Raw genomic sequence first — 23,792 nt, forward strand, 5'->3', positions numbered from 1 at the left:
GTAATCGGAAAATCGGTTGAAATGGCAGCTGATATGATCTGGCTCAGCTATATCCAAATATGATTAATTACTTACCCTGCCTATTGAAGAAATACGGATCTGTGAGAAATTTCAGCTCAATGTCTCAATTTTTGTAAGGCTGTAGCGTGATTACATCTGGCCGATGGGTACACACACACACATCTTGATATCGTCTTAGAATTTTACTCCGATCAGAGATATACATATTACCTATGGATATGGATATTTCGATATGTTACAAAAGTAATGACAAAATGAATATACACCATTCTTCGGTGGTGGGTACAAAAATATTTATTTATGGCAACACTAATGAGAAACTCTGTCGCAGCATAGCTAGCTCCTCTTTATATTCTCTCAGAGACAGTCAAGGTAAGAGTTTGCCAATACTACTACTACAACTAGTTACTCTCACTAGAGGAGTTGTAAAACAGTGAAAACAACTAAACACAACCCACACCAACCCATACCCATACACACAGCAATGCTGGGGGATCCATTGTTTGTGTATATCTATGCCATGCCAGCACATACAAACAAACCCAAAAGGCAAACCCAAAACATCATGTTGGGCTGGCTCGTCGCTGGTGGGCGACGTCGGCAACGACAACGACAACATTTACGTTGACGCAGCAACAGCAAAGGATAGACGTGTAAGTTGTCTGGCAATGCCAGTATGAAACTTACGACACACACCGTTAGGTGGTGTATATCGGTGCTTTTTCCTCGTCGCCGTCTACAAAAACCCACATACACAAACTAACGCACAAACAATTCAACGACTGACTTGTGTTTTTTCGCCAAAACGCCGTTCCATTTCTTGTTTATTTGCGTTTTTTTTTTTTAATTTTTTTTTTGCCACCATAGAGACACCGAAGGGTATTTCGTAGGGGGTTTTAAGGCAGAAATTGAGGCTTTTCTCGCCACCAACCAGGACTAAGAGCAAGCGAAAAAAATGTACAACATAGCCAAACCAAAGCAACTATCATCGCTAACATACGGGACTATGATGGCAAGGCTGCTTCGACCCTTCTTGGGCTAATATGTGGGTCTATTGCCTAGCGTTCAGTTCAGTTTGGTGTACACGACACGGTTAGGGTTTCGAGTTTGCGGCGGACTATGGTGTAAAGCGCATATCCTACTAACCGAAACCGAACGGTGTGTGGTGGGCCAGTGTGGACGCCGCATAGTAGTGAAGAACGACGAATCCCAAATTGATGGCAATTTAAGAAACGGTTGGGTGCTACATTATTGCAAGTGCAAGTGCATTTTGGGAGGCCAGTGTATAGGGATTGCAAGGTTGACGACAAAGGAGGTGATAACGTGCGAATGCAAAGTTTAAACGGTGTGTTTTTTTTTTTTTTTTTGTTTTTTAACCCATACCCAACGAGTGAGTAACGCGAAGAATGCAGAGTGTGAGTGCGTAACGCAGTAACTTTTTCGTTGTCGTTGCTGTAGTCGCCGTGCAATCGTCGTCGTTATCCTGTAAGAGGCTGTAAACAACAGATCTGGCGTGCAGCATTGGCAAGGACGAGATGCAGCAGCCCCAAAAAGCGGCTGAAGGCTGAAGTCAGCAAACAACAAAGTGCATTGAAATGCATGAAGGCACATTCCAGCAAAATGAATAACTCAGACTCACCCCGTTGCTGGTCACCACCAACAACCGCATTCATTGATACTTTGAACCACACAAAAGTGGCTGGAGCAGCAGTGAAGAAGAAGAAAAAAACATCAACAAAGCCCCCCGAAAAAAAGAATGAATCTGAACCGAAACTGTGTCTAAAGATATAAAATATTGGTCAGTGCGAAAACAAGAACGAGACCTTAAACATACCTCGAAAAAAATCTATAAAACTTTAAAACAAAAGAAAAACTTTTCTAAACAAATAACAAAAAAACCCACAAAAAAGGGAAAAAATATGAATTCGTGCAATATGGCTAAAACTAAGCAAATGAAAAGGTAAGTGAACAGCCTTGGAGAAGGCAAGTGAATTATTCACACATTTTAGACATAGTCCAAGCACAAAGTTTGGGTAAAATCAATAAATTAGTTAAACAGCTGCTTAAAAGTTAGGATTCCAAATAAAAACGGTCTTTACACTTAAAAAATCAAATTTGCCATGTAAAAATTAAGACCAAAATATAGAGATAAAATAGTTTTTGATTAGTGTCTAGAGTTTTTATTAAATTTGTCTGCACTTTAAATTTTTGGAACAATAGCATTTTCATTTTTATTATATTTTACCGCTATTTTTATATGCAGTTGGGGTAGGTAGTCGTCTCATTACGTTCTTTGGTGTTTGTTGCTATACTTGTTGTTGTTATTGCTATATCTACTGTCTCTGCTTATATCTGCCAATACTAATTCGTTTGTCGTTCATTGTTACTACACACTCTACTATGAATTTACGAAAACGTAAACCAGAGTTGCAACGGAATCAGAGAGAGAGAGAGAGCGGGGAGAGTAACCGACAACAACAATAACAGAAAAAAAAACATCATCAACTTGTTTTGTTAGCCATTCGTTTTTGTTTGCTCTCATCATGTGATTAAGAGTTGCCATAACACAAAAAATATATTAAACATAATGAAAATAAATAAAGGAAACAAATATTAAAATTATATAGAAATATAAGATATATAATAATCGCATAAAGCTGAATAAAATAAATTAAAATGAAATAAATTATATTGTAGTAAAAGAACCAAAAATAAATTAAATTAAATTGAATTGAGCTGAATTGAATTGAGTGGTGGGGAGTGGTTCGGATGGACCCTAAAAGTAATACCCACAAATAAAAGTGGACTGATCGGGGCAATATGGGACTCAAGACTCAAATGAATATATTCGTGAGTAGAATTTAATTCTGATATCAGAATTTGGGTCAAAGTACGTAGGGGGCTGCCCCGACCCCGAATCCACTTCAAGTAAGCATATTGGACGATAATGATAATATGGAACTCGAATGAAAGGTGTTCGGGAGTATATTAAAAATATGGTCAGGAAGGAGGAATAGGCTATATAATTTGTTGATATTGGAAGGGGGCGGACCCTCCCCCAAAAACACCACCCAAAATCAAAGTTGACAGATCGGGACAATATGAGTATCAAATTAAGAGTATTGGAGAGTAAAATACGAAGTTGAGTCCAAGGAGCCCAGGGGCCACTCCAACCCCAAAAGTTCTCCAAATGAAAAGATTACGAATATGACATAAAAAATGATGTTTAAGCATTTGCGAGTCGCCCCACCCTCAAAAAGCTCCAAAGTGTGAATTTTACTCTATCATAGCTATATATGCCTCAAATGAAAGGTATTTCGGTGTTGATTACGAATATGACAGTAAACTTTGTGGCCACCAATCTAGGTGGCGCTTTACCCCCAAAAAATTGTCTCCAATAGATTATTTGGCCAATTAAAACAATGGTGGAGTGTGGCGCACACCCCTCATATAGATGCCCTCCAACAAACGGCTGTATACACCAATCATGACAATATGGGGTTAATTTAAAGGTATAAGGTTGTGGAATATGAATCTGATATCTTCATTCTGCTCATATATCTAGCGGACAACCTCCAAACTAAAACAGGCTATCAATCGTAATGACCTAACAGGATACTGTGTGATTTAATTAATGTGAAGGACACAAATAAATGCCCTAAAAATTATGACGTTCGCCGTGTTAGGAGAAGTTGCAAACCTTAACGTTAAGATAGCAACCATTTTTAGCTCATCGATAGACAAGACCATAAACGTACTGCTGGGCAATACTTTTTTGTTCAAAAGTTTTACATGGTTTAATAGTAAGAACTATCGCCCCCGCACCAAATATATATAGGCAATTTCATATGATTTTTGCTCTCTATGATTTGCTCTGCTATTATTATATTATTACATGTTGGAGACCTGTGTAAAATGTCAGCCAATTCGAATAAGAATTGCGCCCTTTGGGGGCTCAAGAAGTAAAATAGAGAGATCGATTTATATGGGAGTTGTATCGGGCTATAAACCGATTCAGATCATAATAAACACGTATGTTGATGGTCATGAGAGGATCCGTAGTACATAATTTCAGGCAAATCGGATAAGAATTGCGCCCTCTAGAGGCTCAAAAAGTCAAGACCCAAGATCGGTTTATATGACAGCTATATTAGGCTAGTCACCGATTTGAACCATACTTGGCACAGTTGTTGGATATCACAGCAAAATACGTCGTGCAAAATTTCTTTGCAATCGAATAAGAATTGCGCACTCTAGAGGCTCAAGAAGTCAAGACCCAAGATCGGTTTATATGATAGCTATATCAGGTTATGAACCGATTTGAACAATACTTGGCACAGTTATTGGATATCATAATAAAATACGTCGTGCAAAATTTCATTCCAATCGGATAAGAATTGCGCACTCTAAAGGCTCAAGAAGTCAAGACCCAAGATCGGTTTATTTGGCAGCTATATCAAAACATGGAGCGATATGGCCCATTTACAATCCCAACCGACCTACACTAATAGGAAGTATTCGTGCAAAATTTCAAACGGCTAGCTTTACTTCTTGGACATGGCTATATCGATATAAAATGTCACGACGATCGAGAATATATATATTGGGTTGCCCAAAAAGTAATTGCGGATTTTTTAAAAGAAAGTAAATGCATTTTTAATAAAACTTAGAATGAACTTTAATCAAATATACTTTTTTTACACTTTTTTTCTAAAGCAAGCTAAAAGTAACAGCTGATAACTGACAGAAGAAAGAATGCAATTACAGAGTCACAAGCTGTGAAAAAATTTGTCAACGCCGACTATATGAAAAATCCGCAATTACTTTTTGGGCAACCCAATACAATACTTTATGGGGTCTCAGACGAATATTTTGAGTAGCTACAAACAGAATGACGAAATTAGTATACCCCCATCCTATGGTGGAGGGTATAAAAATTGGATCCAAGCAACTGAGGGGCCACCCCGATAACAAACCCCACAAAAATATGTTTATTGGACGATAATGACAGTATGGGACTCGATGAAAGGTATTCGTGAGTAGGTTACGAAAATGGTCAGGAAGGAGGAAATGGCTTTTTAGTTTGTTACCCCAAAAACACCACTTAAAATCAAAAGTGGACCGATAGGGACAATATGGGTATCAAATGAAAGGCATTGGGAAGTAGAATACGAATATGATATTTAAAATTGTGATCAAGTATGCGAGGAGTCGTCAAACCCCAAAAACTCCCCCAAACAAACATATTGGACGTACATATCAATATGGGACTCAAATGAAAGGTATTCGGAATTAGACTACGAATATGACATAAAAACGAGGTCCAAAAATTTGGGGGTCGCTCCACCCCCAAATGGGATTATAATTCGATCCTAGCTAGATGAGCCTCAAATTAAAGGTATTTGGTAGCAGATTACGAATATGACATTAAAAGTTGGGTCCAAGAATCTAGGTGGTTCTTTGCCTATTAAAGTCTCCTCCAATAGTTTATTTGACCCATTAAAACAATGGGGGATTAAGTGATAGATATTTTTAAGTGGAGTGCGTCATTCAAATTTGTGCTCAAGTGGCAGATGCAGTGAGGTCCACAATACTCCAATAGACGCCCCCGCCAAACGGCTGTATACACCAATTATGACAATATGGTGTTTAATTAAAAGTATAAGGCTATGGACTGCGAATATGATATCTTTATACTGCTCATATATTTAGCGAATCACCACCACCACCCAAAACAGTGGGTCAATTATAATGACCTAACAGAACACTGCAGCCACACCCCCCTGACGTTATAACGTTCAATGTGATAGGAACAGTTGCAAACCTTAACATCAAGATGGCCGCCATTTTTAGCTCATCGACAAGGAGCCTTCTTTTCATAGACAAGTCCAAAAACGTGCTGCTGGGCAACACTTTCATGTGCAAAAGTTTTACATGATTTAATTACTAAGAACTGTCGCCACCACACCATATATAAAGACCGGTAAATTACTTCTTTACCACTGAGAATCGTTTAATATGGCACTTTGATAGGATTTAAAAAAGACTCAATTATGACTATTCAACAGGTAGCCATATAGTCTGTTATAGATAACCACCATATGATGATCAATGTTATGGGCGCTAGCCGCTCCAAGCTAGTAGCAGCATAGACAAAGGAAATCTATAGACTCATAACAATATGTTCAAAAAAGCTCTAACAGATGGGAGAAATGTCAACATAATGTTTAGCCAAATCGCATAAGAATTGCGCCCTCTAGAGGTTCAAACAGTCAAATTTGGAGATCGGTTTATATGGGAGTTATATCAAGTTTTAAACAAGTTTGAACCATACTTAGCACAGATGTTGTAAGCCATAGCAAAATACCTTTCACAAAATTTGAGACAAATCGGATAAGAATTGCGGCGTTTAGGGGCTCAAGAGGTCAAGACCCAAGATCGGTTTATATGGCAGCAATATCAAAACATGGATCAACATGACCCATTTACAATCCTAACTGACCTACACTAATAGGAAGATGGCGTGCTTTCGACAGAATAACGGACGGACATGGCTAAATCAACTTAGAATGTCAACACGATCAAAAATATACTTTGTTGGGTCTCAGATGAATATTTGTTTTACAAACGGAATGACGAAATTAGTTTATGATGGAGGGTATAAAAAGAAAAAACAAATTTAGTGGTCTAGGCCGTATGTTTTTGTACCGAAGTCTTAAGTGGATAATTATTCACAATTATAGCAACTTTTTTTTGAAGGAATATCCAACGCTGAAATTTTTTTCTGATATTTATGCCATTGATGCTTACCCACCCGCGACGGTGACATAAGAAAGACAAAATTATGACAATGTGATTGGAATCAACAGTGCGCATCACCAACAGCAAATTCAGGGCCATCTATTGGGGAATAGAAATTATTTGAATATCCAAGCAAACCCGAACAAAGGAAAAGAGCGAGAGAGGTACAGGAGAGTGTGTTTAAAGTTGATCATATCGTTTTATCTACTGTTTTGACAAATTGTCTGTCCTTCGAATAAATAAAATAAATGAACTAACTGTTGACTGTTTTCGGTTTAATTTTTTTAACCCTCCTACCTTGGGACAAGCTTCCACAATAGTCTAAAAGTTGTACAAAAACATGGCCGCAAGATATGTACGTAACTTAGTGGATGCAAAGAGGAGTAATTAAAAAGAAAGGAAGCGCAGCCGGGTTCGGCTAGTATAAAAATCGATTTGATTTTGTTTCTCGGTTTGTTTGTTTGTGTGTTCCTTAAAGACTCATAAATGGCTGAATCGATTTTCTTGAAATTGTCACAGATGGTGCATAATGATCCCGTGGTGGAAATAGGGTACTAAATTTTTTTAATATATGTAGGCAAGATCTCAGAGATGTGTGGTGTGGTGTTTGTGTGCTCTCTCATAGTCCCCTTAAAAATTTTTTTTTTCATCGAAATTTCGGATGGGGTACCTGGGGGGCCGCCCCACCCCCAAAACCTATTAAATGTATATATAGATCAACCACGAAAATATGGAACTCAAATGAAAGCTATTTGCGAGTAGAATACGAATCTGATATCCAAATGTGGGACCAAGTTTGGGCGAGTCCACCCCTTCCCCAAAACACCCCCCAAACATGACATATTTACTAACCATGGCAATATAGGGCTTCAAATAAATCAAGTGTTTGGGGGGCCGCCCCTCTTCAAAAACATTCCCCAAGGTGGACAAATTTACGACGATAGCAATATGGGGCTCAAATGAAAGAACTTTTGGGAGTAAAGCACGAATCTGATATCAATATTCGGGAAAAATTGTCTATGGGGCCACCCCACCCTCATAACACCACGCAAATAGAAAGTATTTTCTGACTATTGCAATATGGGGCTCAAATAAAATGTATTTTGTAGAACACAAATCTGGCCACTCAGTGACTTGACCTGGAAAATGCCAAGTCACTGAGTGGGCGCCCCATTCCCCATGATTGCCCACTATGGAAATGTGGGGCTCAAATGAAAGGTATTTTGGAGTAGACCACGAATCTGATGTCAACATTCGGGACCAACTGTCAAGGAGACTACCCATCACCACAACCACCCCCAAATAGGACGTATTTTTATAACCTCCACCATAAGATGGGGGGTATACTAGTTTCGTCATTCTGATTGTAACTACTCGAAATATTCGTCAGAGACCCCATAAAGTAAATATATTCTTGATCGTCGTGAAATTTTATGTCGATCTAGCCATGTCCGTTCGTCTGTCCGTCCGTCTCTCTGTCGAAAGCACGCTAACTTCCGAAGGAGTAAAGCTAGCCGCTTGAAATTTTGCACAAATACTTCTTATTAGTATAGGTCGGTTGGTATTGTAAATGGGCCATATTCGTCCATGTTTTCATATAGCTGCCATATAAACCGATCTTGGGTCTTGACTTCTTGAGCCTCTAGAGCGCAATTCTTATCCGATTGGAATGAAATTTTGCACGACGTGTTTTGTTATGATATCCAACAATTGTGCCAAGTATGGTTCAAATCGGTCCATAACCAGATATAGCTGCCATATAAACCGATCTTGGGTCTTGACTTCTTGAGCCTCTAGAGTGCGCAATTCTTATCCCATTGGAATGAAGTTTGGCACGACGTATGGTTCAAATCGGTTAATAACCTGATATAGCTGCCATATAAACTGATCTGGGATCTTGAGCCTCTAGAGCCTCTAGAGGTCGCAATTATTATCCGATTTGCCTGAAATTATGTACTATGGATCCTCTCATGACCATCAACATACGTGTTTATTATGATCTGAATCGGTCTATAGCCCGATACAACTCCCATATAAATCGATCTCTCTATTTTACTTCTTGAGCCCCCAAAGGGCGCAATTCTTATTCTAATTGGCTGACATTTACACAGGTCTCCAACATGTAATAATATAATAATAGCAGAGCAAATCTTTTCTTATATCCGTTTTTGCCTAAGAAGAGATGCCGGGAGAAGAACTCGGCAAATGCGATCCATGGTGGAGGGTATGTAAGATTCGGCCCGGCCGAACTTAACACGCTTTTACTTGTTAATCATTTTTTGTCTTCTTTTTTTCTGCCAATGCTCCGCGTTTTCTCTGATTTCTTAGTTCAATGGGATACATATTTGGACTCCCGAAAATTTATATAAAGCATGTGTGGGAAAACGCAAGTACACTTTTTCTTTCGCCAATTTCTATAAATATAGTCGTCGTTTTACAAAAATACTTTTTTTAAGCACTTTTTCTCAAGATTTACGTTTTCCAACACAATACAGAATTTAAGTCTCTTGTAAGGGAAATTATTTTAGAATTTCAATTGGATGACGAGATTTCGTAAGATTTGCAGACTTTTAATAATTCCAATGATCTTTCTCGATATGTGATCTCTTTGAATATTGGTTGAAAAAGGAAGCTGTAAAATCTTTCTGCCATCGAGGTAAGCAGCAGTGTTGGAATTATGAGCAGTTTTACTGTGCTAAGTTACTTTTGGCTTGCCCAAAAAGTAATTGCGGATTTTTTAAAAGAAAGTAAATGCATTTTTAATAAAACTTAGAATGAACTTTAATCAAATATATTTTTTTACACTTTTTTTCTAAGGCAAGCTAAAAGTAACAGCTGATAACTGACAGAAGAAAGAATGCAATTACAGAGTCACAAGCTGTGAAAAAATTTGTCAACGCCGACTATATGAAAAATCCGCAATTACTTTTTGGGCAACCCAATCGTACGATAAAGAGTACTAGGAGCTAGCTATGATTAGTCGATTGACTAACTACGTGTGTACGTAGCTTGTACTGTATAAATCAACTACGGCAGTACCGCCTAGTAAATTATGGGTAAAGTCAATTAGGCTTTTTTTTGCCGATTTAGAATTAAGATACAAAAAATTAATTTCAGCCAATATATAAGAGAGCCTAGAGGCATGAATAAAAAACTTTGTCTTGCTATTACAAATTGTCGAAAATATATATTAAAAAGCTAATTTTGTTCCATATAAAGTAAAAGAAGGCGCATCGCAGCGGGCCCGGTTCAGCTAGTATGAAATTAAAACAAGTAAAAAGGCGTTAAGTTCGGCCGGGCCGAACTTTGGATACCCACCACCTCGGGTATATATGTAAACCACCTTTCATCAAAATTCGGTGAAAATTTCATACCTTATGTCCCATATCAGTTATATCAAAATAGGTTCCGATTTGGACCAAATACTAATAAGTATACTAGCTAAATCTAAAAATAAACCGAAAATATACGACACGGATGTCGAAAAGACTAATGTAAGACACTGTGTCAAACTTCAGTGAAATCGGATTATAAATGCGCCTTTTATGGGGCCAAGAGTTTAAATCGAGATATCGGTCTATATGGCAGCTACATCCAAATCTGGACCGATCTGTGCTATATTGCAGAAGTATGTCAAGGCCCTTAAGCTAACTCACTCTCCCAAATTTCGACGACATCGGAAAATAAATGAGCATTTTATGGGCCCAAAACCATAAATCAAGAAATCGGTCTATATGGCAGCTATATCCAAATCTGAACCGATCTGGACCAAATTGAAGAAAGATGTCGAAGGGGCTAACACAACTCACTGTCCCAAATTTCAGCAAAATCGGATAATAAATGTGGCTTTTATGGGCCTAAGACCTCAAAACGGAGGATCGATCTATATGGCAGCTATATCCAAATCTGGACCGATCTGAGCCAAAATGACGAAGGATGTCGAAGGGCCTAACACAACTCACTACCCCAAATTTCAACAAAATCGGATAATAAATGTGGCTTTTGTGGGCCTAAGACCCCAAATCGGAGGATCGGTCTATATGGCAGCTATATCTAAATCTGAACCGATCTAAGCCATATTGATGGAGAATGTCATAGGGCCTAAGACAACTCACTGTCCCAAATTTCAACAAAATCGGATAATAAATGTGGCTTTTATGGGCCTAAGACCCAAAATCGGCGGATCGGTCTATATGGGGGCTATATCAAGATATTGTCCGATATAGCCCATCATCGAACTTATCCTGCTTATGGACAAAAAAAGAATCTGTGCAAAATTTCAGCTCAATATCTCTATTTTTAAAGACTGTAGCGTGATTTCAACAGACAGACGGACAGACGGACGGACATGTCTAGATGGCCTTAGATTTTTACGCTGATCAAGAATATATATACTTTATAGGGTCGGAAATGGATATTTCGATTTGTTGCAAACGGAATGACAAAATGAATATACCCCCATCCTTCGGTGGTGGGTATAAAAAAATGCCGATTCTTCTTATATCCACCACAATAAGATAGGGGCATAATAATCTAGTCATTCCGTTTGTAACACCTCGAAATATTGATTTGAGACCCCATAAAGTTTATACTTTCTTGATCGTCTCGACGTTCTGATTTCATCTAGCCATGTCTGCCAGTCGTAATCAAACTCGTAAAGCTAGCCGCTTGAAATTTTGCACGGATACTTCATATTAATGTAGGTCGTTGGGGATTAGAAATGGGCTATATAGATTTAGATTTGGATATAGCTCCCATAAAACCGATCGCCCGATTTGACTTCTTAAGCCCTTACAAGCCGCAATTTTTGTCCGATTTGGCTAAAATGTTGTACATAGTGTTCTGTTATGACTTCCAACGACTGTGTTAGGTAGGGTCCAAATAGGTCTATAACCTGATATAGCTCCCATAAAAACCGATCTCCCGATTTGACTTCTTGAGCCCCTGGAGGCGCAATTTTCCGTCCGATTTGGGTAAAAATTTCCACAAAGTGTTCTGTTATGACTTCCAACAACTTTGTATAGTGCGGTCCAAAGCGGTCTAAAACCTGATATATTGGGTTGCCCAAAAAGTGATTGCGGATTTTTTAAAAGAAAGTAAATGCATTTTTAATGAAACTTAGAATAAACTTTCATCAAATGTACTTTTTTACACTTTTTTTCTAAAGCAAGCTAAAAGTAACAGCTGATAACTGACAAAAGAAAGAATGCAATTACAGAGTCACAAGTTGTGAAAAAATTTGTCAACGCCGACTATATGAAAAATCCGCAATTACTTTTTGGGCAACCCAATAGTTCCCATATAAGCCTATCTGCCAATTTGACTTCTTGAGCCCTTACAAGCCGCAATATTGGTCCGATTTGGTTGAAGTTTTGCACATAGTGTTCTGTTATAACTTCCAGTAATTGGGTCAAGTACGGTCCAAATTGGTCTATAACCTGATAGAGCTTCTCTCGATTGTCCCTGTTCGGTTCATAGAAGTTATTTTGGCTGGTTGGACAGAAGTTTGGTATGTATAATTAGATTATGGCTTTCAACTTTATTTATTTATTTTATATGAATTTTTAGCAGAATCCATGGTGGTGGGTTCCCAAGATTCGGCCCGGCAGAACTTAGCACGCTTTTACTTGTTTCGTTTTGAGTCCCACACTGTCACGTCCTTTCCGCATGCCCCGGAGTATTTCTTCCATGACCCTATTATTCCTTCCAGGATACTTTCTGTAAGAATTTCAAGAAAGTCGGTTCCCCTGTTTTTTCCAAATTTGGTTTTCATAGAAATTAGAGACATTTTATATTTTTTAGATTTTTTTTTAATGTTTATTTTCTTTCCCAAAGCATAGACGTTCAAAATTTAATTTTTATATAACGGAAATCAGCCCAAGAAAAACCCATGATGACAGAAGAGTTACTCAGTATTGGGTAAGAGGTCCGCAGACTTTATAACAGAATACATTGTAAACAATAGGAAGTTTAGTGGGATGTGTATTACACGGCTCAAGCAATACACTAACATTATCAGAGCGTTAAAACGTGCCTCCTGGAAGCTTCTCCTCCAAGATGAAAAAGTTTCTCTCAAAAACCCATGTCCAAACTGAAACCACAGAAAAAATATAGACCTAAATATGACCGATTAAATGTGACTTATATGTTGACTTATAAAAAACTTTTTAAACAAGATGTTAATTGCTTTAATGATTTTAATGAAAAGTTAATGCCAAACGTGCTCATTTCAGTGCCATACGGTATTGATGGTTAAGAAACACCGTACGGTGCAAAAACAATACCGGTAGGTATGGATGAAACATAAAATGGTTATTACCCTTTTGTAATAGCCTTATTACCGAACTGGCATTTGTTTTAATATCAATCTGTTATTGGTTTTTGCGTCAAACCGTTTATGGTTTTAGTACCCAACCGCTATTGATTATTTCACCCCCTAATGAACCAAAAAAAATCCATTGAAAATAATTTTAGTCTAATTTTATTTCGATTATTTATGTAAATAGTTACAAAAAGCAATGTTACATCGTGGCCAACCTTAATTCTTTGTATTTAGCAATTGTTTGCATACCCATTGCTTCCCAGAAGTGATTTCCATATAAACTCACCAACACAGCATCGTTTTCCACAGAAGAGTCTATCATATTTTAGATGTAGAATGTCCTTAGAATTTGTACTATTTCAATTTTTACCGCTTTCGAGTATTTGAACAGGTTTTGACGCATTCAAATTGTATTAAAACATTTTATTTATTAATTCAACATATATTTTATAATGTCATCAATATTTTAAGTACAAGGCTCTTTGTCTGGTATTGAATTTAATTGAGATTGATGGTATTAAAAATCTTTGCCAATGACGCGCCAAAATAATACCAGATGGTATTGGCAAAGTACCATAATTTTTCTATTAGTGTATATAAACTGGAAGCTACCGTGGTGCAGAGGTTAGCATGTCCGCCTATGACGCTAAACGCCTAGGTTCGAATCCTGGCGATACCATCGGAAGTGGTATTCAGCGGTGGTATTCCCCTCCTAATGCTGGCAACATTTGTGGGGTACTATTGGTTGCCCAAAAAAGTAATTGCGGATTTTTCATATAGTCGGCGTTGACAAATTTTTTCACAGCTTGTGACTCTCTAATGGCATTCTTTCTTCTGTCAGTTATCAGCTGTTACTTTTAGCTTGTTTTAGAAAAAAAGTGTAAAAAAAGTATATTTGATTAAAGTTCATTCTAAGTTTTATTAAAAATGCATTTACTTTCTTTTAAAAAATCCGCAATTACTTTTTGGGCAACTCAATATATCATATAAAAACTTCTCTCGCAAGAGGTGTCGCACTGCGGCATGCCGTTCGGACTCGGCTACAAAAAGGAGATGCCGATGATAAGAGACCTGCTTTTTGTATTGGATCAAAGCTAGAGGAAAAAGTGGGCCTAGGGTCTACATTGAGAATTCAAGGACTGCGATCTGTATTCGACTGCCTTACCATAAGACGATCCTTCAGGCAAAGATCCGGGTGATGACGGAATGCGTGAGGTGGTGTGGTGTTTACGCGAGAACATCGAATATGAACATCTTTACGGACAGTAAACTGGCCATCGGGGCAATAACAACCAGGACGGTAAGATCACGAACAGTCTTGCAGTGTAAGAAGGAGATTAACGCCTTCTCTGAGGGTGGCACAATCCGCATCGTTTGGGTGCCAGATCATAGCTAAGTTAGGGGAAATGAAAGAGCAGATGATTTGACAGTAAAGGCCAGAGGACTGCCGTCAATAAACTGGCTAACCAAGTTGCCTTTTCGCTAAAAAAAATATACCATTTAAGTAGGGAAAGAGATAACTCTTTGAAATTTAAGATGGTTAAGGCTGGGGTGTTATTATGTGCAAGATTTCAAGGCCCTAGATAGTACGTGCGCCTATTGGCAGGCCCCTAAAATTAGTCAACTTGGTATTTCGAAAAATTATTCGGGCTGCAAAATCTTCATTTGTGATCCGATTTTCAAAATTATGTATGCTGGATAGTACTCAAAAATACCTCCCTGCTTGGGGTATAACATATCTCCTCTGGTTTTGGGGATATAAGAGTTTAAATTTTTATTTGTTGAAATTTCACCCGATATTGGCTTCGTATTTTGCAATTTACGAAGGCATTTGTGGTTCGATTTTCATTTTTATACTCACCACCGAAGGAAGGGGATATATTCATTTTGCCATTCCATTTGCAACACATCAAAACATCCATTTCCGACCCTATTAAGTGCATATATACTTGATACCTCGTATCCGTCCGTCTGTCTGTTGAAATCGCGCTACGGTCTTCAAATACAAAGATATTGAGCTGAAACTTTGCACAAATTCTTTTTTTTTGTCTACAAGCAGATTAAGTTCGAAGATGGGCTATATCGGACTATATCTTTATATAGTCCCCATATAGACCGATCCGCCGAATTAAGGTATAAGGCCTATAAAAGCCACATTTATTATTCGAATTTTCTGAAATTTGGGACAATGAATTGTATTAGGCTCTTCGACAATGTTCTACAATTTGGCTCAGATCGGTCCAGGTTTGAATATAGCTACCATATAGACCGATCCCTCGATTTAAGGTTTTGGGCCCAAAAAAGGCGCATTTATTGTCCGATTTCGCTGATATTTTACACAGTGACATATGTTAGGCATTTCGACATTCGTGTCGTACAAGGTTCAGATCGGTCTATATTTAGATACAGTTACCAAAAATACCAACACTTTGTTCTACAAAATTGAACAATGACTTGTAGTTGTTAGACTACACAATGTCCGTGCCGAGTTTGATCCAAATCGGACCATATTTCGATAGCATTTTCACTGGATTATGACAAAAGGTGATTTACATATATACCCGAAGTTGTGGGTATCCAAAGTTCGGCCCGGCTGAACTTAACGACTTTTTACTTATTATTCATGATTTGGATGCGTGAAAAAACGACTTTGCCGCTAAAAGTGCTGAAAAGTGACAAAAAAAAACAAGTAAAAAGGGGTTAAGTTCGGCCGGGCCGAACTTTGAATACCCACCACCTCGGGTATATATGTAAACCACCTTTCATCAAAGTTCGGTGAAAATTTCATACCTTATACTCATATACCTCATACCGATCTGAACTATATACGACGCGGATGTCGAAAAGCCGAACATAAATCACTGTGTCAAATTTCAGTGAAATCGGATTATAAATGCGCCTTTTATGGGGCCAAGACTTTAAATCGAGATATCGGTCTACATGGCAGCTATATCCAAATCTGGACCGATTTGGGCCAAGTTGCATAAACATGTCGAAGAGCTTAACACATTGCACTGTCCCAAATTTCGGCGAAATCGGACAATAAATGCCTCTTTTATGGGCCCTAAACCTTAAATCCAGAGATCGGTCTATATGGCAGCTATATTCAAATCTGGACCGATCTGGACAAAATTGAAGAAGGACGTCAAGGAGCCTAACCAAACTCACTGTCTCAAATTTCAGCGACTTCGGACAATAAATGCGTCTTTTATGGCCCCAAAACCTAAAACCTAGATATCGGTCTATATGGCAGCTATATCCAAATCTGGACCGATATGTGCGATATTGCAGAAGTATGTCAAGGGGCTTAACTTAACTCACTGTTTCAAATTTCGGGGACATCGGGCAATAAATGAGCATTTTATGGGCCCAAAACCATAAATCAAGAAATCGGTCTATATGGCAGCTATATCCAAATTTGAACCGATCTGGACCAAATTGAAGACAGATGTCGAAGGGCCTAACACAATTAACTGTCCCGATTTTCATCAAAATCGGATAATAAATTTGGCTTTTGTGGGCCTAAGACCCTAAATCGGAGGATCGGTCTATATGGCAGCTATATCCAAATCTGAACCGATCTAAGCCATATTGACGGAGGATGTCGAAGGGCCTAACACAACTCACTGTCCCAAATTTCAGCAAAATCGGATAATAAATATGGCTGTTATGGGCCTAAGACCCTAAATCGGAGGATCGGTCTATATGGCAGCTATATCCAAATGTGGACCGATCTGAGCCAAATTGGCGGAGGATGTTGAAGGGCCTAAGACAACTCACTGTCCTAAATTTCAGCAAAATCGGAAAATAAATGTGGTTTTTATTGGCCTAAGACCCTAAATCGGCGGATCGGTCTATATGGGGGCTATATCAAGATATAGTCCAATACAGCCCGAACTTATCCTGCTTATGGACAAAAAGAGAGTCTGTGCAAAGTTTCAGCTCAATATCGCTATTTTTGAAGACTATAGCGTGATTTCAACAGACAGACGGACGGACATGTCTAGATCGTCTTAGATTTTTACGCTGATCAAGAATATATATACTTTATAGGGTCGGAAATGGATATTTCGATGTGTTGCAAACGGAATGACAAAATGAATATACCCCCATCCGTCGGTAGTGGGTATAAAAACAATTTTGGCAAGGGTTTAGGGGACATACGGCTTAAAAAAAGAAAAAAAAAAATAAAATAAGAGATCTGGGCTTTGGAATTTGAGAACTCGAGGGGGTTTTCCAATTGTTCACGAAATTCCAAGCTTATACTTTCTTTTTCGAGATTACTTTTTGGTATTTAAAGCGCCCAACACGCCAACTACTGGCCTAGGTTTATGGTCGTGATGGCATGGGGCGGATTAATATCCCCACCTTATTTTCCACCTAACCTAATTTTTTTCTAGAAAATTTTGTTCAAATTTTTATTAAGACCGTAAATTGACACAACACCCATCGGCACATAATTTCCTATGTTCGCGGGCATAGGCAAAACGAAAAGATGGACATTGTAAGCAACTTCGATTGGTTTCGTTCAGCTGACGCATTTGTATAATTTAACAAAGCTACTTCACAAAGTTGATCATTCGCTGTTTGCTGTCCCTCATACAAGCAACTAAATAGTATTTATTCTTTCGGCTTCAGTTTCTTTTGATTATTTTGAAATGGGCAACTCTGGCATATCCTCTCAACTTCTCATATGCCTCAAACAATTTGATTAAAAAAAAATCAGTGTAGTATACTCTCTTGGCCATAAGCTCCCTTAACTTCTCTTTGTGTCCTCCAAAACTCTCTTACTATCTGAGTATTGGCGATTTGTTTGGTTAGTAGTAGGGATTTAATTTTAGTCATTGTTATAGCTGTTGCCGGTGAACACAACACAACACACACACACTCACTCACTCACACAAGGAATTTCACTTTTTATTTGGGTAGTACATATATTGCTCATTTGGTATTGTAGATATATTTAGAGGAGAGGGTAATATGAGTGAGTTGTTGTGGGGGTGTGTTGGTATATCTTTGTGATGAAAGTGCAGAGGGACAGAAAAGCAGTTAAGCCTGACCCACCAAGCCAGTGAGAGTCAGAGAAAACTTTGACGATTTAAAAGACGAAAGCTATAAACATTATTTTTTCTTCTCTATGTTTCTTTCTCTTTCTTTCTCTTGCTGGCCTTGCTAGTCTGACTCTCCGGTTTCTTTTCTCTGTTTATGTTTGTTGGAATGCCGGATTTAATGTTGTGCCCTGCTTAAGTGGCAAAGTTTAACCATAACAAATCATTGAAAGTCCTTACCAGAGAAGACCCCATACATAGATTTGAAAACTCCTTTGGTTGGCCTGTGGCATTATTACCATTGCCATGGTAATGCTGCAATTGCTGTTGTTAAGTTTTCTATTAGTTGATAGATAATAATATATATTTTTTGGCAATTATTTTTACAGAATTCAACAAATCATCGATTGTCACAAAAATTTCAAGAATTTAAAAATATACCGAAGATAAAAGAAAACCAAGCAAAATGAATTTTTCACCGTTCGGTAATCCGTTTCCGGGTACCATACCGGGCATAGCACAATTCACCACAACCACAACACCATTGGTATCCACGGCAACCTCGGCTGCCGCTGTGGCCACGGTGACGTCCACGGCAACATTGCAGCAGCAGCAACAGGATACCACTGGCGGCAATCGTTACCAACAGCAGCAGCAGCAACAACAACAACAACAGCAACAAAGTACCTCCACCATTAGTATGACCCATTTCAATCAACCTGCCATACAAGTTGCTACCGCTGTCAGTGCTTTGCCCGCAAAATTTCGTACCACCAATGATGGGGATGGTGATAAGTACAATGGCCACATGGTTACCCTGACAACAACAGGCGCCGCAGCGGCACCAGCTGCAGGCAACCAACAACAGCAGCAGCACCAACAACAAACAACACAATATACCACCACCATACCCGCCTACAACCAACAAACTGAAGACAAACGTTTGGTACAAGCCGCCATAGCCTATCCTCAGAGCACAATAACCGCTTCAACATCAGCAGCGGCAGCAGCCACGGCCTTGGGTTTACAACAGGCCGCACAGCTGCAACAGCCGGGTACCTCAGCGCAACAATTGCAGACACAGCTGACGGCAGGGCCTCAGGAGTTAACTCAGGATCTATGCAATGCGATATTGCAACAACAAGGTGTGGATTCAAAACGTGGTGAGTTATAATAGTTAAGACCGGGTTCCGGGCCTAGATAGATGAAACACACGTTGCGATGGATAAACGTTTGTGAGTGAGCTGATAGGTTAGCATAGCAGAAGGATGCGAAAGATATATAAAAGACAAGATTAATATGGTACCTTTGCATTCTGCCATCTCCATGTCTTTTGGATTACGCCCTGCTATTCCTATGTTTTTATACCCTCCACCATAAGATGGGGGGTATACTAATTTCGTCATTCTGATTGTAACTACTCGAAATATTCGTCTGAGACCCCATAAAGTATATATATTCCTGATCGTCGTGAAATTTTATGTCGATCTAGCCATGTCCGTCCGTCTGTCCGTCCGTCCGTCCGTCCGTCTGTCTGTCGAAAGCACGCTAACTTCCGAAGGAGTAAAGCTAGCCGCTTGAAATTTTGCACAAATACTTCTTATTAGTGTAGGTCGGTCGGTTGGTATTGTAAATGGGCCATATCGGTCCATGTTTTGATATAGCTGCCATATAAACCGATCTTGGGTCTTGACTTCTTGAGCCTCTAGAGTGCGCATTTCTTATCCGATTGGGATGAAATTTTGCACGACGTGTTTTGTTATGATATCCAACAACTATGCCAAGTATGGTTCAAATCGGTTTATAATCTGATATAGCTGTCATATAAACCGATCTTGGGTCTTGACTTCTTAAGCCTCTAGAGTGCGCAATTCTTATCCGATTGGAATGAAATTTTGCATATGGTGTTTCGTTACTATATAAAACAACTGTGCTAATTATGGTTCAAATCGGTCCATAACCTGATATAGCTGCCATATAAACCGATCTGGGGTCTTGACTTCTTCAGCCTCTAGAGTGCGCAATTCTTATCCGATTGGAATGAAATTTTGCACGACGTGTTTTGTTACGATATCCAAGAACTGTGCCAAGTATAGTTCAAATCGGTTCATAACCTGATATAGCTGTCATATAAACAGATCTGGGGACTTGACTTCTTGAGCTTCTAGAGGGCGCAATATTTGGCTGAAATTTCGCAAGACGTATTTTATTGTTACTTTCAACAACTATGTCAAATAAAGTACAAGTCGGTTCATAACCTGATATAGCTGCCATATAAACAGATCTGGGATCTTGACTTCTTGAGCCTCCAGAGGTCGCAATTATTATCCGATTTGCCTGAAATTTTGTACGACGGATTCTTTCATGACCATCAACATACGTGTTTATTATGGTCTCAATCGGTCCATAGCCCCATACAGCTCCCATATAAATCGATCTCTCTATTTTATTTTTGAGCTCACAAAGAGCGCAATTCGTATTCGAATTGGCTGACATTTTACACAGGTCTCCAACATATAATTTAATTGTGGTCCAAACCGGACCATATCTTGATATCGCTCTAATATCAGAGCAAATCTTTTCTTATATCCTTTTTTTTTTTGCCTAAGAAGAGATGCCGGGAAAAGAACTCGACAAATGCGATCCATGGTGGAGGGTATATAAGATTCGGCCCGGCCGAACTTAGCTCGCTTTTACTTGTTTCATGCATGCTGATGTCAATATGTCCTTGACATTTTGAATTGATGTACAGCTGTCCGACCATTTGTATGATCGCTTTTCCGTTCCTAAATCATTCCTCGCCAAGGTATACAAGCCGATATAAATCCGTAAAGCCTTCTATTAATACACATTTCTATCGCTATGTCTTAAGGTTTCATAAGTTCGTCATTACAACGTTCCTTCTAATCCTGCATCTTTCTGTTCAATTTCTACCAATTTCTAAGACACTCTCTATGGCGTTCTAACTTGTCATTCTTCTGACTCTTCGTGCTTTTATTCATTGATTAGTAGTAGAGGTAAACACGTTAGTTGTCGTGTCACCCATGACATCCAATCACGTGATCGTGCGTAACCTGATTGAATTAACGTACACTTATCACGACTCACGAGTCAAGGTTAAACAAATGTTTTTATACCCACCACCATAGGATGGCGGTATTCTAATCCAGTAATTCCGTTTGAAACACCTCATCTAAGACGCCATAAAGTATATATATTCTTGATCGTCTCGTCGTTCTGAACCGATCTAGCCATGTCCGCCCATCTATCGAAATCACGATAGAGTTCGAACGTGTAAAGCTTACTTTACTTTAATTGGCTATGACAGAATATTTCTTCCACTAGCCGAATGTAGAATAGCGTTTCAAGCGCCTCGATCTTCTGCGCTCATTCTAAAATCTCTGACACCAAGTTTCGAGGTGTCTCCCACAACTTGATCCTTCCATCGTGTTTGCCTTCTATTCCGTGTTTGCCTTCAAAAGACTTCTTTGCTGGAGCTTCTTCATCCATTCTGACAACATGACCTAGCCAACGCAGCCGTTGTATTTTGATGCATGTAACTATGCTATCTTCGTCATACAGCTCATACAGCTCGTGGTTCATACGTCGCCTATATTCTCCGTTACCGCAAACTGGTCCATATATTTTACGAAGAATCTTTCTCTCAAATACTCCAAGTACTGCCTCATCTGCTTTCACAAGTACCCATGCTTCAGAACCATATAACAGCACGGGTAGTATCAGTGTCTTGTAAAGTGTAGTCTTTGTCTGCCGAGAGATGGCCTTGTTTCTAAACTGCTTACTTAGTCCAAAGTAGCATCTGTTTGCCAGTATTATTCTTCGCTTTATCTCAAAACTGGTGTCATTCGTTTCGGTTACGGCGGTGCCGAGGTAGATAAAGTTACTGACTATCTCAAAGTTGTGATTCACAACTTTCTCCATGTTCTTTATCTGCTCGGTTGTACAAGGCTTTTTGGGAGGGGAGACCATCCATTTCGTCTTATCTCCATTTACTGCCAGACCCATTTTCACTGACTCTCTTTCGATTCTTTCAAAGGCTGCAGTTACTACTCCCGGTGACCGACCTATGATATCGATATCGTCGGCATAGGCGAGTAGCATGTGCTCTCTTGTGATTAGTGTGCCATATCTATTCACTTCTGCATCTCGTATAATCTTCTCCAGCAGGATATTAAAGAGATCACACGAGAGGCTGTCTCCTTTTCTGAAACCTCGTTTGGTATTAAATGGTTCGGAGAGATTCTTTCCTTTTCTTACTGAGGAACGCGTATCAGCAAGTGTCATCCTGCAGAGTCTTATTAATTTTGCAGGGATACCAAACTCAGACATGGCTTGAAATACCTTTGAACGTAAAGGAGTATCGAAGGCGGCTTTGTAGTCAACAAAGAGGTGGTAGGTGTTGATTTGTCCTTCTTGGGTCTTTTCCATGATTTGGCGCAGTGTGAATATCTGGTCTAGGGTGGATTTAACAGGTCTAAAGCCGCATTGATAGGGCCCAATTATCTCATTGACTTTAGGTTTTAATCTTTCACACAGTACGCTCGAGAGTATCTTGTATGCGATGGGGAGGAGACTTATTCCTCTGTAGTTGACACATTCCGTCTTGTCTCCTTTCTTGTGTACGGGACATAGTACCCCCCATAATGATTTTGCCCGTATAACAAACTAAAATTAAATTTATTCTAAACACAACAATTTAGTAAAACTTTTGAATGACAAAATTTCAGATTTATAATATTTTACAGAGAGAAAATTTTGATCAGATCTGGATCACGTCAACATTATTTTTCTTAAGATCAATTTTAATGAAATTTTTTCTAAACAATTTTTAATAAAATTTTTTTCTAAACAAATGTTAATGAAATTTTTCTAACGGTAAAATTTCAGCGTAATATTTTAAAAGACAACACTTCATCACAGTTTTTCCTAAAGCCAAATTTGTTATAATCCAGCGTAACGCTCTCATCAGCCCAGGCCCCAACATTTCATTTAAAGTTTTTCTAAAGACAAAATTTCAAAAAAAAAATTTCTAAAATTATATTTTTATGATTTTTATATCCACCACCGAAGGATGGGGGTATATTCATTTTGTCATTCCGTTTGCAACACATCGAAATATCCATTTCCGACCCTATAAAGTAGATATATTCTTGATCAGCGTAAAAATCTAAGACGATCTAGACATGACCGTCCGTCTGTCTGTTGAAATCACGCTACAGTCTTTAAAAATAGAGATATTGAGCTGAAATTTATCACAGATCTTTTTTTGTCCATAAGCAGGTTAGGTTCGAAAATGGGCTATATCGAATTACATCTTGATATAGTTCCCATATAAACCGATCCGCCGATTTAGGGTCTTAGGCCCATAAAAGCCACATTTATTATCCGATTTTGCTAAAATTTGGGTCAGTGAGTTATGCAAGGCCCTTCGACATCCTTCTTCAATTTGGCCCAGATTGGTCCAGATTTGGATATAGCTGCCATATAGACCGATCTCTCGATTTAGAGTCTTAGGCCCATAAAAGCCACATTTATTATCCGATGTTGCTGAAATTTAGGACAGTGAGTTGTGTTAGGCC

At 38.7% G+C, this 23,792-nt stretch overlaps 1 protein-coding gene across 1 annotated transcript in view; it reads left to right on the forward strand.

The window, feature by feature from the left end:
* The first annotated feature begins 864 nt into the window (after positions 1 to 864).
* The window catches only part of LOC106094941 (transcription factor SPT20 homolog), a 53,446-nt gene continuing 30,518 nt past the window's right edge, over positions 865 to 23,792 (forward strand). Inside the window, exons 1-2 of the mRNA XM_059360088.1 lie at positions 865 to 1,981; positions 18,582 to 19,355. Coding sequence (XP_059216071.1) covers positions 18,659 to 19,355 — 697 coding nt within the window. The 5' untranslated portion in view covers positions 865 to 1,981; positions 18,582 to 18,658. The remainder of the gene's footprint in view (positions 1,982 to 18,581; positions 19,356 to 23,792) is intronic.

This window comes from Stomoxys calcitrans, chromosome 1, assembly GCF_963082655.1.
Source record: "Stomoxys calcitrans chromosome 1, idStoCalc2.1, whole genome shotgun sequence".
Classification (NCBI taxonomy): domain Eukaryota; kingdom Metazoa; phylum Arthropoda; class Insecta; order Diptera; family Muscidae; genus Stomoxys; species Stomoxys calcitrans.